This window comes from Mustelus asterias, chromosome 13 (assembly GCF_964213995.1).
Source record: "Mustelus asterias chromosome 13, sMusAst1.hap1.1, whole genome shotgun sequence".
NCBI lineage: Eukaryota > Metazoa > Chordata > Chondrichthyes > Carcharhiniformes > Triakidae > Mustelus > Mustelus asterias.
In genome coordinates, this window is record NC_135813.1 from 20930642 (window position 1) to 20946909 (window position 16268).

Genomic DNA, 16268 nt, shown 5'->3' on the forward strand with positions numbered 1-16268 from the left:
GTATCACCCCAGGGGGTTGTGAACTCTCTTAGGCAGAAGACAGTCTGAAAACATGTAGGGACTGGGGCAGCTAGTGGGCTGCTCCAGGGCAGGATGTGGGGTGGGTGGGGGGGGATCTAAAAACCTCTGTACAATTTTCCTTGTTAAGAAATACCTTTGTGTTCCTGACAAATGAGTTTGCATCATTACACTGCGAGACTGCAAATCCAAAGTAATGGCCTGCTTCCTTTTACAGTCACCTCTGCCAAGCATCCTAAGGACAATATCTGTGCGGAGTCCACACATTCTCCCCATGTCTGTGTTGGTTTCCTCTGAGGGCTCCGGTTTCCACCCACAGTCTAAAAGACGCGCTGGTTAGGTCCATTGACCATGCTAAATTCTCCCTCTGTGTACCTGAATAGGCGTTGGAGTGTGGTGACTAGGGCATTTTCGCAGTAACTTCATTGCAGTGTTAATATAAACCTACTTGTCACGCTAATAAATAAACTTAAAGCTATTATAATCTCTGATGTTGCGCCATGGATTCTCTTGTCATTTCTCAGAAGATGGTCTAAAAAGCACCCCAGGAAGATGCAACATTATTGAAAACCAACAATTTGCATGCAACACATGAATAAACTAAATATTGTTTCTACAGGAAAATTTATCATCCTTACCACTTCTCAGACCTAATGATCCTCTGATACAAACTAATATAAAACTGGTTCCACATCTTTAGTTACCAGCTGCATGAGCTCCTTTTACCATCTCATGTTTCTGAGAGTGAGAGAATGAACAAGTGAGAGTGCCCCAATCCTCTCCTTAATCGTGTTTATTTTGGATTTGGCCTGTTCAGCTGTCAATTCTGTGTCTGCAGTCTACATGCACCATGGCTGAAGAAAAGACGGTACACACTTCCAAGAAGGGAGCCCAGAAGAAGCCGCCAACGAAAAGCAGCAAGAAGAGGAGGTCCAGGAAGGAGAGTTTCTACATCTACAACGTGATGAAGCAGGTTCACCCTGACACCGGCATCTCCTCCAAGGCCATGAGCATCATGAACTTGTTTGTCAACAACATCTTCAAGTGCATTGTGGGCGAGGCTTCCCACCTGGCCCATTACAACAGGAAGCAGACCATCAGCTCCCGGGAAATCCAGACCACCGTGAGCCTGCTGCTGCCTGAAGGACTGGCTAAGCACGCCGTATTGGAGGGGACAAAGGCGGTGACCAAGTTCACTAACTCCAAGTAAAACTGTACAATGTACTGAAAAATCACCAAAGGCTGCAAATTGAATCAATTTTAAGAAACAACATTGTCCAATTAAATCAAGCTTTCTACTGAAAATGAAAAGTAGCTCATCACATTATTGTGATTTGGGCCGCAGATAAGATTCCAGAATGGTATGTTGCCTCCCTGGTGCTGGGGTCAAGGATGTCGTGGAGCAGGACATTCTGAAGGGGGAGGATGAACAGCCAGTTGTTGTGCTACATATTGGTACAAATGGCATGGGTAAAAAAAGGGATGCGATCCTAAAAGCAGAATATAGGGAGCTAGGAAGCAAGTTGAAAAGTAAGACCTCAAAGGTAGTTATCTCACAATTACTGCCAGTGCAACATGCTAGTCAGAGTAGAAACAACAGGATATATAGGATAAATATGTGGTTGAAAAGATGGTGTGAGGGGGGGTTTCAGATTCCTGGAGGAAGGTGGGAGAGGTGGCACCTGTATGAACTGGATGGGTTACAGCTGCCAGGAATGGGACTGATGTTCTTGGGGAGTGGTTGGGGAGTGCTTAACCTATGTGAGGATTCAGAGCAGGGAGAATCAAGAACAAGAGGAGAAAACAACAGCAAGGAGAATGAGAAAAGTGATGGGTAGAGAAATCCAGGGCCTGAATTAGATAGGGAACAGCAAAAAATAGTAGGAATGGGACAAGCAATGTTAAAAGGACTAGCCTTAAGGTTTTGTACCTGAATGCTCAGAGCATTTGAAACAAAATGGATGAATCAGTTGCGCAGATAGATGTAATGGGATATGATATAGTTGGGATTATGGAAACATGGCTCCAAGGTGACCAAGGATGGGAACTAAACATTTGGAGCTAATCAATGTTTCGGATGGACAGATATAAAAGGAAAGGTGGTGGAGTTGAATTGTTGATTAAAGAAGATATTGATACACTATTGAGGAAAGATGTTAGCACAGATGATGTGGAATCTGTATGAGCTGAGTTAATAAACACCAAAGGACAAAAAGAAACATTTGTGGGGGTGGAATGCAGACCACCAAACTAGTGGTGATGTTTGGAATAGCATTAGACAGGAAATGCATGTAATAAAGGAACATCTGTGATTATGAGTGACTTTAATCTGCATATACATTTCTTCCATATAAAGGACTGTTACACTGAGTGTGAGGGATTCCTGCAGAGAGAGTGGTACAGTTGTGAACTTGCATCTCTCACTGGTGCACATGGCCTTCTAAATCTGTAGGGTGTGTGAGATCATGAGTGTTGCACTGGAAACAGAAGAGCCTTACCCACCAACCTCATCCCAGCATCCCCCATTGATGAGGCTGACCGCACAAAGTGAAAGGTATTTGGGTTTGAGATGAACAGTGTTTTACTGATGAAAGTATACATTCGATGCTCTCTTCTTCATAACTAACCCTTCTATATTTCACCATGCCAACTCAGCACTCTGGCAACTTCTTAACTTTCCAAGGTCTCTCACTCCTTCTAGGTGTTCCCGCAGACTGCACATTGGAAGTGGAGGCAGCCTGCTACGTTCCATGGCCTGTGATGTCCTTGGTGGGCTGCCTCTGGAGAGCCTGGACTTGGAGGGGCCCAGCTGACCTTCAGGTGTCACTGGTGACACCGTGTCACCACTTTCTTCCCAAATCACAGTAGGTGCGCTGGTGTCAGGAAAAGGTGTTCAGAGGGACTAAAGACTGCCAGGAGCTACCTGGTGGAAAGCCCCAGGCTGTGCTCTAGCACTTCCTCCTCCCAGTGGCTCCTGGATCACTCCATGGGATGGAGGGGCGGCAGGTGTAAGATCCAGCTGCCTCACTGTCATCTGGTGATGCTAGTCCTGGAGGCCTCCATAGTCCGAGAAATGTGGGCAGTGCCCTCAGCTATGGTCCGGTGTGGCTGGGCCAAGCTCTTGAGCACTTCTGCAATATCCACCTGCGCCTTTGACATGCCTGTAAGAATGCTGGACATGCTGTCTCAGTAATGGAAAGCACAGAGTGAGCCAGGCCTTGGATGTCGTCAGTCATTGCTTGCAGCTTGCATCCTCAATGGTGTGGAGAACATTAAACTCACTTGAGATGTGGATGAATGTGCTTTGGACTCTCACTTGCTCAGGCCATCCCGACCTCGCAGTTGGCTACTGACCACTCCTGGCCTTCTGCTGCAATTTCCAGCGCCTTTCTTTGAAGGGACTGAGGACTCACAGCCTGGATACGCTCCCACCTGTCTTCCTTCTCTCCCTCCTGTTATGTGCAGTCTTATCCTTTTGGGAGAGGAAAAGGAGATTTTGAGAAGATGGCCAGGTGGATATTGGAGGCTTAACATCAGTGCTATAAGTGAGATCTGTGGTACGGCTGTGAGTCATCTTGATGAGTGTCATGGGGAGCAGGTGAAGCTGATGGGGATCATTCTGGGGCTGAGGGAGAGAACATGGGGTTCTGACAGAGGTGCTGGTAGGCCGGTTGGTTGTAGACTTGAAATACTTATTATAACATGACTGTGCTAGCATTGGGAATGATGCTGGGGAGAACAAGTTGGTACTCACTCTTGCAGCTCTAATGAGGTCGTTAATTTTCTTCCTGCACTGAAAGCTGTGCTCAGAAAGCTGCTGCTGACAGCCTCAGCCACCGCATCCCAGGCTTAGAGTCATAGAAGTTTACAGCATGGAAACAGGCCCTTTTGCCCAACTTGTCCATGCTGCCCAGTTTCTACCATTAAGCTGGTCCCACTTGCCTGCATTTGGCCCATATTCCTCTATACAAATCTTAGCCATGTAACTGTCTAAATGCTTTTTAAACGACAAAATAGTACCCACCTCTACTATTACCTCTGGCAGCTCGTTCCAGACACTCCCCATCCTCTGTGTGAAAAAATTGTCCATTTGACCCTTTTGTCTCTCTCCCCTTTCATCTTAAACCTATGACCTCTAGTTTTAGACTCCCCAACCTTTGGGAAAAGATATTGATATCTAGCTGACCTATGTCCCTCATTATTTTATAGGCCTCTATAAGATCACCCCTATACCTCCTACGCTCCAGGGAAAAAAGCCCCAGTCTATCCAGCCTCTCCTTAGAACTCAATCCATCAAGTCCCAGTAGCATCCTAGTAAATCTTTTCTGCATCCTTTCTAGTTTAATAATGTCCTTTCTATAGTAGGGTAACCAGAACAGTACACAGTATTCCCAAGTGTGGCCTTACCAATGTCTTGTACAACTTCAAAAAGACGTCCCAACTCCTGTATTCAATGTTCTCACCAGTGAAACCAAGCATACCGAATGGCTTCTTCACCACGCTGTCCACCTGTGACTCCACTTTCAAGGAGCTATGAACCTGTACCACTAGATCTCTTTGTTCTATAACTTTCCCCAATGCCCTACCATGAACTAAGTAAGTCCTGCCCTGGTTCGATCTACCAAAATGCATCGCCTCGCATTTATCTAAATTAAACTCCATCTGCCATTTATCAGCCCACTGGCCCAATTGATCAAGATCCCGTTGCAATCCTAGATAACCTTCTTCGCTGTCCATTATACCACCAATGTTGCTGTCAACTGCAAACTTATTAATATTGCCTCCTAAATTCTCATCAAATCATTAATATGAATGTCAAATAATAGTGAACCCAGCACTGATCCCTGAGGCACACCGCTGGTCATAGGCCTTCAGTTTGAAAAACAACCCTCTACAACCACCCATTTCTTTCATCAAGTCAATTTTGTATCCAATTGGCTACCTCGCCTTGGATCCCGTGAGATTTAACCTTATGCAACAATCTACCATATGGTACCTTGTCAAAGGCCTTGCTAAAGTCCAATGCCCTCATCTACCTTCTTAGCTACCCCTTCAAAAAATTCAATCAAATTCGGGAGACATGATTTTCCACTCACAAAGCCATGCTGACTGCCCTAATCAGTCTTTGCCCCTCTAAATGCTTGTAGATCCTGTCTCTCAGAATACATTCCAACAACTTATCCTCTACAGACGTTAGGCTCACCAGCCAGTAGTTCCCGGGCTTTTCTGCGCAGCCCTTAAACAAAGGCACAACATTTGCTACCCTCCAATCTTCAGGCACCTCACCTGTGGCTGCCGATGATTCAAATATCTCTGCTAAGGGACCCACAATTTCATCCCTAACCTCCCACAACATCCTTGGATACACTTCATCGGATCCCGGGGATTTATCTACCTTGATGCACTTTAAGACTTCCAGCACTTCCTTCTCTGTAATATGTTACACTCCTCAAGACATCACTATTTATTTCCCCAAGTTTCCTAACATCCATGCTATTCTCAACAGTAAATACTGATGAGAAATATTAACTTAGGATCTCATCCTGTGGTAGCTCCTGCTACCATATTAGCAGATAGTCTCCTGCCTACCCTGGGAAACAGGGTGGCCCTCCTCTTCTCGATGGCATCCAACATCCAGTCAATATCTGCATCTAGGAAGCATGGGGCTGGCCTCCTTCCGGCCATCTTCCCTCAGGATGTGACTGTGGGGTGTGCAAGGAGCGCTTTTAAGCCGCTCCCGCTTGTTGCTCATTCAAGTCCAAAGATGTGCGGGTTAGGTTGATTGGCCATGCTAAAATTGCCCCTTAGTGTCCTGAGATGCGTAGGTTAGAGGGATTAGCGGGTAAATATGTAGGGATATGGGGGCAGGGCCTGGGTGGGATTGTGGTCGGTACAGACTTGATGGGCCAAATGGCCTCTTTCTGCACTGTAGGGTTTCTATGATTCTATGAAGTGATTCCTGACGCCAGTGAATCAGCCGCCGCTGGAGTCAGAGAATCTGCATGTTTCACATGGGGGACGAATTAGCCCATTTGAACAGGTAGGGGTGGCTTGTGAACACTGCTGCCAGCAGAAGCGCGAATCACTCCCGTTTTCTCGCTGGCGTGAGAACTATAGTCTCAAAATGGGAGAATCAGGCCCTAGTTTCTTTGCCCATTATCAATCATCATAGAAATCATAGAAACCCTACAGTACAGAAAGAGGCCATTCGGCCCATCGAGTCTGCACCAACCACAATCCCACTCAGGCCCTATCCCCATTACCCTAGCTAGTCCCCTTGACACTAAGGAACAATTTAGCATGGCCAATCCACCTAACCTGCACATCTTTGGACTGTAGGAGGAAACCGGAGTACCCAGAGGAAACCCACGCAGACACGGGAGCCGTAACTCTACCACCTTGCCCGCCACAGAATCTGCGCAGGCGAGGGTCTGCCAACAGGAATCTCCATTGACCTCGGGCGGGAATTTCTGGTCTCGCCTGAGCGAGGCCATAAAATCTCGCCCGGGGAGAATGTGCAAATTCTCTACACAGGCAGTGACCCAAGACGGCAATCAAACCTGGTGCTGTGAGGCAGCAGTGCTAACCACTGTGCCACCTTACCGCCCATTCAATTAATCACTTTTAACCAATTCCCTTACTGGACTTTTTAATTTGAAGGCTTTTAAATATTCAGTCATGCAGAATGATTTTTGTCTTTGACACAGGTCTGTTAAACTCACTTTTCTCTCACTTTTCTTCCTATTGGGTTGCAGTCCAAGTAACTATTGTCCATTTGAGCAGTGTTGGTCAATGTTAGCAAGATATTTGATCATAGTTGGGTAGTGTGTCATAGCATAGGCTGATTGTTTCATTTGACATCCACATTTGGTACACTTTCCAAAAGATGTCACCAAATGACAATCGGAAACAGAAATTGATTTCTGTCTTCTTCCCTGGACTTATCTGATGCATTAGAGACAGGAAACTAGTTTAATTTACAAAAGTTGTTACTTAACATTGAAATGTGTTTGTATCTTTGTGAAACATTGTTTATAACAGAATATGATGTTTTTATATAGATAAGATCAGCACACAGAAAAGGAATTCATTTCCATAGTAATTTATTGCTACTTTTTTATCCTATTTTTTATTTCACTTCAATGACAGACTTCAAATAAATGCTTGTACTCTTCTACCTTGATTCAATGATAATACTGAAACACAATATTTTACTCAGCTTATTTAAAGATTTCCGTGATCATGCAGTAAAATATTTGTGACTCAAAGATGAAAGATTCAAATGCAAAATCTGAAGATTAATCTCTGTCTTAAATTATCTAATATGTTGATATACAGCAGGGTTCCATTCATTATATTTACACAATGAATGGTTCTGACAGAATAACACATAAAAGCTGTAATTGTGTAATAACATCAGAGCATTATTTTTTTTTGCTTTTCTTTTTGTGTTTTCTTTTATATGTGGGCAGAGGTATTCGCAGACATTTTTAACCTCTCTTTACACCAATCTGAGGTCCCTATCTGCTTCAAGAAGACGACCATCATCCCTGTACCAAAGCAAAGCTGGGCATCATGCCTTAATGATTATCGCCTGGTGGCTCTGACATCCATCATTATGAAGTGCTTCGAAAGGTTAGTCATGGCACGAATCAATTCCAGCCTCCCAGACTGCCTGGATCCACTACAATTTGCCTACCGCCGCAACAGGTCCACAGCAGACCCCAATCTCCTTGGCCCTACATTCAACCCTGGAACACCTGGATAACAAAGAGCAAAGAACAAAGAAAAGTACAGCACAGGAACAGGCCCTTCGGCTCTCCAAGCCTATGCCAATCACGATGTGCTAACTAAAAAAAAACCCTTCTGCTCTTACTCGGTCCGTATACCTCTATTTCCTCCCTATTCATGTATCCATCTGGATGCTTCTTAAGTATTGCTAATATGCCTGCTTCCACCACATCCTCTGGCAGCACGTTCCAGGCATCCACCACTCTCTGCATGAAAAATGTCCCCCGCACATCTCCCTTCAACTTTCCCCCTCTCACCTTGAACCTGTGTCCCTTGTAATTGGCACTTCGACCCTTGGAAAAAGGCTCTGACTATCCACCCTGTCTATGCCTCATAATTTTGTAGATCTCTATCAGGTCTCTCCTCAGCCTCTGTCTTTCCAATGAAAACAATCCTAGTTTATTCAACCTCTCTTCATAGCCAACATCCTCGAGACCAAACAACATTCTTTGCACTCTCTCCAAAACTTCCACATCTTTCTGAAAATGTGGCGACCAGAATTGTACCCAATACTCCAAATGCACGCTAACCAAGATTTTATACAGCTGCAACAACTCCTATACTCAATGTCCTAGCTAATGAAGTCAAGCATACCATATGCCTTCTTAATCTTAATCTTCTTAATCACCTTGGCCACCTGTGTTGCCACTTTTAGGGAATTGTGGACATGCACGCCCAGATCGCTCTGTATGTTAATGTTCCTAAGGGTTCTGGCATTTACAGTATAATTCATACCCAAAATTGATCCTCCAAAATGCATCACCTCACATTTGTCCAGATTAAACTCCATCTGACATTTCTGTGTCCAAGTCTCCAATTTATCTTTATCCTGTTGCATCCTCCGACACTCCCCGGCACTATCAGCAACTCCACTAATCTACATGTCATCCGCAAACTTACTAATCAGACTACCTACATTTTCCTCCAGATAATTTATATATGCTACAAACAACAGAGGTCCCAGCACTGATCCCTGTGTAACACCACTAGCTACAGATCTCCATTCTGAAAAACATCCTTCCACCGCTACTCTGTCTTCTATAACCAAGCCAGTTCTGTATCCATCTAGCCAGTCCACCCTGAATCCCATGTGATTTTAGTTTTTGTACCAGTCTGCTATGTGGGACTTTGTTAAATGCCTTACTAAATAAAGTTCATATAAACTACATCCACAGCCCTTCGCTCATCAATTTTCTTTGTCACCTCTTCAAAAAACTCAATTAAGTTTGTGAGACATGACCTACCCTGTACAAAACCATACTGCCTGTCACTAACTAGTCCACTTTCCTCCAAATATGCATACATCTTGTCCCTCAGAATCTTCTCCAAAAGCTTCGCCATGACTGATGTCAGGCTCACTGGCCTGTAATTTGCTGGATTAATCCTGCTTGCTTTCTTAAACAAGGGAACAACGTTGGCTATTTTCAAGTCCTCTGAAACCTCGCCTGTGGTCAAAGAAGATGTGAAGATATCTGTTAAGACCCCAGCTATTTCTCCCCTTGTCTCCCGCAGTAACCTGGGATATATCCCAGGGGATTTGTCTATCTTAATGCAATTTAGGATACTCAGCACTTCCTCCTTTGATATATTGATGTTCTCTAGAGTGTTCACACATCTATCCCTGACCTCAACATCCGTCATGTCCTTTTCCTTGGTGAATACCGATACAAAGTACAAAGGGTCGTGAACAAAGCCCAGTCCATCACACAAACCAGCCTTCCATCCATTGATTCTGTCTAAACTTCCCACTGCCTCGGAAAAGCAGCCAGCATAATCAACGACCCCATGCAGCCCGGTCATACTCTCTTCCACCTTCTTACATTGGGAAAAAGATATAAAAGTTTGATATCACATACCAACCAACTCAAGAACCTCATATTAAGTTGATCTCTCTCTACACCCTAGCTATGCCTATAATACTACATTCTGCACCCTTTCCTTTCCTTCTCTATATACAGTATGCTTTGCCTGTATAGCGCACAAGAAACAATACTTTTCACTGTATACTAATACCTGTGACAATAATAAATCAAATCTTTGCTAACAGATGGTGATCTATATGATAGCATAAAGCTGTTGGAGTTCACTCACAGAGTTGTGTTAGAAACATAGAAACATAGCAGGTAGGAGCAGGAAGAGATCATTTCAGCCTTTGAGCCTGCTCCGCTTTTCATCATGATCATGGCTGATTGTCCAACTCCAATAGCCTAATCCTGCTTTCTCCCCAAAGCCTTTGATCCCATTCACCGCAAGTGCTATATCTAGCCGCCTCTTGAATATATTCAATGTTTTGGCATCAACTACTTCCTGTGGTAATGAATTCCACAGGCTCACTATGGAATAGCTTTTCCTCAGGGAATTGTTGGAGCTGAGATCAATTCAGATTTTAAGGGAAAAGTAGATAAACATATTAAGCAACAGAAGATTTATGACTACGGGAGGATAGCAGGGAATTTGAGCACTTTTGGAGTAGAGAGCTGGCACAGACAATGTGGGCTCCATTGTCTGCTGTGTCTTAAACAACTGCGGTCTTCAGTAACTTTGCTAAATGATGCACAAGAACAAGTATTATGATCTAGCTGCTTTTTGTATTTCTGTAAGAAAAACCAAGAGGGGTCATTTTAACCTGATACACTGGGAAGAAATTCCATAGGCTTGGGTGGAATGCTGATTTTACATTCAATCAAATCAATAAGCTTATGAAAAAACCTTGGATGGGATTTTCCAGCTGAGCTCACCCCAAAATCGGAAAATCCCGCTCGAGGTCAACAGACCTTTGCATGTGTGGAAGGGGGATTGAGTAGAAGGGTGAAGCAAAGGCTGGAGGGAACGAAAAATGTAAGGGTGAAATGGAGGTAGGGTGGAAGGGTGCAGTGAAGGCTGGACACATGAGGTAGGTGCAAGTGGGAAGAGGGAGTAAGGTGGAAGGGTGCAGTGAAGGCTGGACACATGAGGTAGGTGCAAGTGGGAAGAGGGAGTAAGGTGGAAGGGTGAAGTGAAGGCTGGATATGAAAGTAAAGTTAAAGTTTATTTATTAGTGTCACAAGTAAGCTTACATTAACACTGCAATCGTCTAGTTGCCACACTCCAGCGTCTGTTCAGGTACACTAAGGGAGAATTTAGCATGGCCAATGCACCTAGTCACTGCGTCTTCTGGACCGTGAGAGGAAACCGGAGCACGTGGAGGAAACCCATGCAGACACTGGGAGAACGTGCAGACACGGCACAGACAGTGACCCAAGCCAGGAATTGAACCTGGGTCCCTGGCACTGAGGCAGCAATGCTAACCACTGTGCCACCGTGCTGCCCACAGGCAGAGAGGCAGGAGGAGGAAGGAAGAATGGTGGTGCAAAGGCTGGTGAAGAATATATGGGTGGAAGGGTCAGTAGGGTGGAAGGGTGGGCTGAAAGTTAGACACAGGAAGCAGGCAAAGGGTGAGATGGGTGGCGCTGAGGATGGACATAGGAGGCAGGCAAAGGGTGGACACACAGTAGGGTGAAAAGGTGGAGCAAAGATCGGACATGGGACGCAGTCTAAGTACAGAAAGGGTGGCGAGGCTGTTCAGAGTGGGGTCAGAGGCTGCTAAGGAATGCAAAAGTACAGCAACATGGGATGGAAAGAAGGGCCTCTCTCGTTGGCTCTGGGGGACCTGTGGCTGGGTGGGGGAGGGGGTTTTCAGGACATGGATTGTGGGAGAGAGATGGTGCTAGAGGGCTCAGCCCTCCCCAGTTAGCAATTTAACAAGCAGCATGTTCTGCAACTGATGAAAGATTGAGAGTATGAAGTGGCTAGAACATATTTAGTGCACATGTCCTATCTGCTGGTGAATGCTCTCATCAAACTCTCATCTAACATCCTGTGTGCTTGCACATTATTTAGACTACCTGATGCCTTTATGAGTGTTGACTTTCAGTGAATACACTATGCAGTTACCCTTGTGGAGTACAGTTGATCATTCATCCTCTCCCTGCACTGTTGGGCATTTCCTTTGGTGGGCCCCAATTGGTGCCAACCTCTGTTGTGACCTCCGCCCAGGACATCATGATCAGACAGGAGAGCCTCCTGCTGACATCCTAGGGAAAGAGCACCTTCTGCTTTTCCTGGATGACCTGGAGAAAATCTCCAGGGAAGCTTCACTGCACTATTGGGCCACACCATATGCTCCGAGACATCCTCTTTGACTAAGTCCTGAAGGACAACCAATCTGAATCTCTTGGCCTGCAGTGAGTGAATGTCTGTCAAGGTGACCTTTAAATGTGGCACCTGGACCTTTGGCCTCATGACCTAATGGCACCTTCCAGCGTGTCCCCACCATGAGATTCAGTGAGTCCCTCAGGGACGTGTAGGTAATGAGCTATGAACAGTGCAAGATCGTGCATGGTCAGCTGTCCTGCCCTTCTGTAGAATTACTCCTACTTTGTGTTTTTGTAATGATATAAAAGCATCAATCAGGCATAAGGGCTTGGGAAAACTCATGGGTTCATTCATTTAGACTAAACACATACGAACATATAGACATGGGCCAGAATTTTATGTTTCTCGGGGCGGATGCGTGCCTGACCCAAAAGAGCATGAAATTGCTGAGCAGACTGCAGGTGCACATCCTAACTTCATCATACTTCAGTCGGCAGGCATGCGTGGGTATCAGAAGTGTGCCTGGCGACAGTTCAATGGCTAATTAGCCCATTAAGGAGTCAACTGAAAGTGATTTTACATGGCCTGACAAAGGGTTATCTAGACTCGAAATATTAGCTCTATTCTCTCTCCAGCATTTTCTGTTTTTGTTTTCATGGCCTGTCTCCTTTTATGGTTGGCGGCAGGGTGATTGACCAGGCAGTCTTTATGTTTTAGCTACAACCTTGATCCAGGCTGGGATAAAATGTCAGGACTGAAATAAAGTTTAAAAAGATGCCTGGGGACAGGTTTTCTGAGTTAAGTAAGTCAGGTGTTTGGATGTGCAGTCTAGACACAGTTTGCTGCATTTCTTTCATTAGGAAAGTGCCCCAGCAACTTTCTGCCTTGCGGAACCCAATTAAAAGTGTCAGCCCTCGCCCTCCCTTCACTCACCACAGGATTCCTAGTTGTCTTTTTAGGCAGAGTATTTATATGGCTAATCCAGCTTAGTTTTTGGTCAGGATGTTGATAGTGGGAAATTCAGCGAAGATAATGCCAGTGAATGTGAAGGGGTGATGGTTAGATTCTTTCTTGTTGGAAATGATCACTCTCTGACACTTGTCTGGTGCAAATGTTACTTGTCAGCCCAAGCCTGGAAATTTTGCATATTTCAGTGAAAAATATCATTATAGTGAGAGTAGGAAATAAGTAAAAAATGTTGCAACATTGAAAGTGAGGTAAAGTATCTAATGGCCTGGATTTTACTGATCTCGTGATCTCCGGTAGCAATGACAGTAAACTGTCAGTGTTCAGCATCATTACTCCCCTGAAACACACAGCAACTTTGGGAAGCATATAAATATGCAGAATGACATGGAAATCTAGAATTTTCTGTCAGTTGTTGTATGCTGAGGGCTACTAGAAGTTATAAGCTGAGAAATCAGGGTTTCAATTCTCCAACCAAGGGACTCAGTTCTAGTATCACATGAGCATTAATCTTTGACGCTATATCTTTGAAAGGGGTTTTTTTTGTTCATGGGGAGTTTTGTTTGATTGGAACATCTTAGATATATTTGTTAAGGGTTATATATTATTGTGGTTGTTTGCATTTGTAATTGATAAAAGTTATTGCTAATTTTGTTTCCACACTTGTCAATTATATTCTTAAATAAACTTAGTTTGACAAAGCTCCCAAGTGGGTCATTTGAATCATACATAAGGTAAAACATATCATGCTTATCCTAGCCAAATTCAAGGTGCAAAACTTATGATCCAGGTAGGTTCCATAAAACACTTTTGGAATTTCTGACCTGAACTATAACACAAGCACCCTTGCAAGATCTCACTTTCATAGAATCACAGAATCTCTACAGTGCATAAGGAAGCCATTCGGCCCATCGAGCCTGCACTGACAATGATCCCACCCAGGCCCTATCCCTACAACCCCATATATTTACCCTGCTAATCCCCTGACACTAATGGACAATTTATCATGGCCAATCCATCTAACTCGCAAATCTTTGGCCTGTGGAAGGAAACTGGAGGACCTGGAGGAAACCCACACAGACACGGGGAGAACGTGCAAACTCCACACATACAGTGACCCAAGCTGGGAATCAAACCCGGGTCCCTGGCGCTGTGAAGCAGCAGTGCTAAACACTGTGCCACCGTGCTGCCCCAGGTCATCATTGAAATGTCAGAGGGACTATTACTCAAAAACATTTCACTTAATGGTATCAGTTGAAAGTAAAATCTTCGCACCTCAATATGCCAACATCTTCATGCACAGGTTCGAACAAGACCTCTTCACCACACAGGACCTTCAACTGATGCTATACACTAGATACATCGATGACATTTTCTTCCTTTGGACTCATGGTGAACAATCACTGAAACAACTATATGATGACATCAACAAGTTCCATCCCACCATCAGACTCACCATGGACTACTCTCCGGAATCGGTTGCCTTGGACACGTGCATCTCCATCAAGGACGGTCACCTTAGCACTTCACTGTACCGCAAACCCACAGATAACCTCAAGATGCTCCACTTCTCCATCTTCCACCCTAAACACGTTAAAGAAGCCATCCCCTATGGACAAGCCCTCCGTAAACACAGGATCTGCTCAGATGAGGAGGATCGCAACAGACACCTCCAGACGCTGAAAGATGCCCTCATAAGAACAGGATATGGCGCTTGACTCATTGATCGACAGTTCCGATGCGCCACAGCGAAAAACTGCACCGACCTCCTCAGAAGACAAACACAGGACACAACGGACAGAGTACCCTTCGTCGTCCAGTACTTCCCCGGAGCGGAGAAGCTAGGACATCTTCTCCGGAGCCTTCAACATGTCATTGATGAAGATGAACATCTCGCCAAGGCCATCCCCAACCCCCACTTCTTGCCTTCAAACAATTGCACAACCTCAAACAGACCATTGTCCGCAGCAAACTGCCCAGCCTTCAGGAGAACAATGACCACGACACCACACAACCCTGCCACAGCAACCTCTGCAAGACATGCCGGATCATCGACACGGATGCCATCATCTCACGTGAGAACACCATCCACCAGGTACATGGTACATGCACTTGCAACTCGGCAAACGTTGTCTACCTGATACACTGCAGGAAAGGATGTCCCGAGACATGGTACATTGGGGAGACCATGCAGACGCTACAACAACGGATGAATGAACACCGTTCAACAATCACCAGGCAAGAGTGTCCTCTTCCTGTTGGGGAACACTTCAGCAGTCACGGGCATTCGGCCTCTGATCTTCGGGTAAGTGTTCTCCAAGGCGGCCTTCATGACACACGACAATGCAGAGTCACTGAGCAGAGACTGATAGCCAAGTTCCACACACATGAGGACGGCCTCAACCGGGATCTTGGGTTCATGTCACACCATCTGTAACCCCCACGACTAGCCTGGGCTTGCAAAATCTCACTAACTGTCCTGGCTGGAGACAATACACATCTCCTTAACCTGTGCTTAACCCTCTCTCCACTCACATTATCTGTACCTTTAAGACTTGATTACCTGTAAAGACTCGCATTCCAACCATTATTTTGTAAATTGAGTTTGTGTCTTTATATGCCCTGTTTGTGTACAGAACTCCCACTTACCTGATGAAGGAACAGTGCTCCGAAAGCTAGTGGCTTGTGCTACCAAATAAACCTGTTGGACTTTAACCTGGTGTTGTGAGACTTCTTACTAGGATATTTAAGGGCATACCGTGGGCATCAGTAACATGACCACTTATCAGCACACACACACAACAGCTTACACATAGAAAGCACTAAACTAGAAGTTTTTGAAACTTGCAAGTTTTCTTACTGGCTGGTCATGTTTTGATTTCTTGTTCCACTGGAATAATTGGTAGCTATTTTAACATCTGATTGCTGAGATATTAAAATTACTGAATGCTTAAATTAAACAACATATTGTGCTAAGCTGTTAACTTTTCAGTGAAGTATGTAATTATATTAATAACAAATGGCAAACCACATCATGAAAAATATAATCTGTATTTAAAAAGCAACAAAAGTAGTGTCTTCTGTCCCAGAAATCACATTCAGATGCTGTATATATTTTTATGTACATTTAAGTCCATTTGATGATTGATTCTGATTCAGAATAAATGTCTTTAAACCTTGGTTGAAATATTAATGTTCTTACAGCAAGATGAATATCTTATGTGATAAGGGGAATTTACATCCTGTTATTTCATTGAGTTTATGACGTGTTCTGACTGGAAAACGCTTGCTTAAATTTCTTGCTACAACTTCGTCAAAAAGGGTGAGTTTTGGAATGTTGGCACAGGTTGTTTACAGAT

At 44.5% G+C, this 16268-nt stretch overlaps 1 protein-coding gene across 1 annotated transcript; it reads left to right on the plus strand.

The window, feature by feature from the left end:
• Positions 1-868: 868 nt before the first annotated feature.
• LOC144503087 (late histone H2B.2.1-like) lies at positions 869-1228 on the plus strand. Its single transcript, XM_078227587.1, has one exon. It carries the CDS (start codon positions 869-871, stop codon positions 1226-1228), a length of 360 nt encoding a protein of 119 aa, XP_078083713.1.
• Positions 1229-16268: the final 15040 nt, after the last annotated feature.

Coding starts and splice junctions, on each gene's coding strand:
- LOC144503087 (XM_078227587.1), top strand. CDS start 869: ATGGCTGAAGAAAAGACGGTACACACTTCCAAGAAGGGAGCCCAGAAG.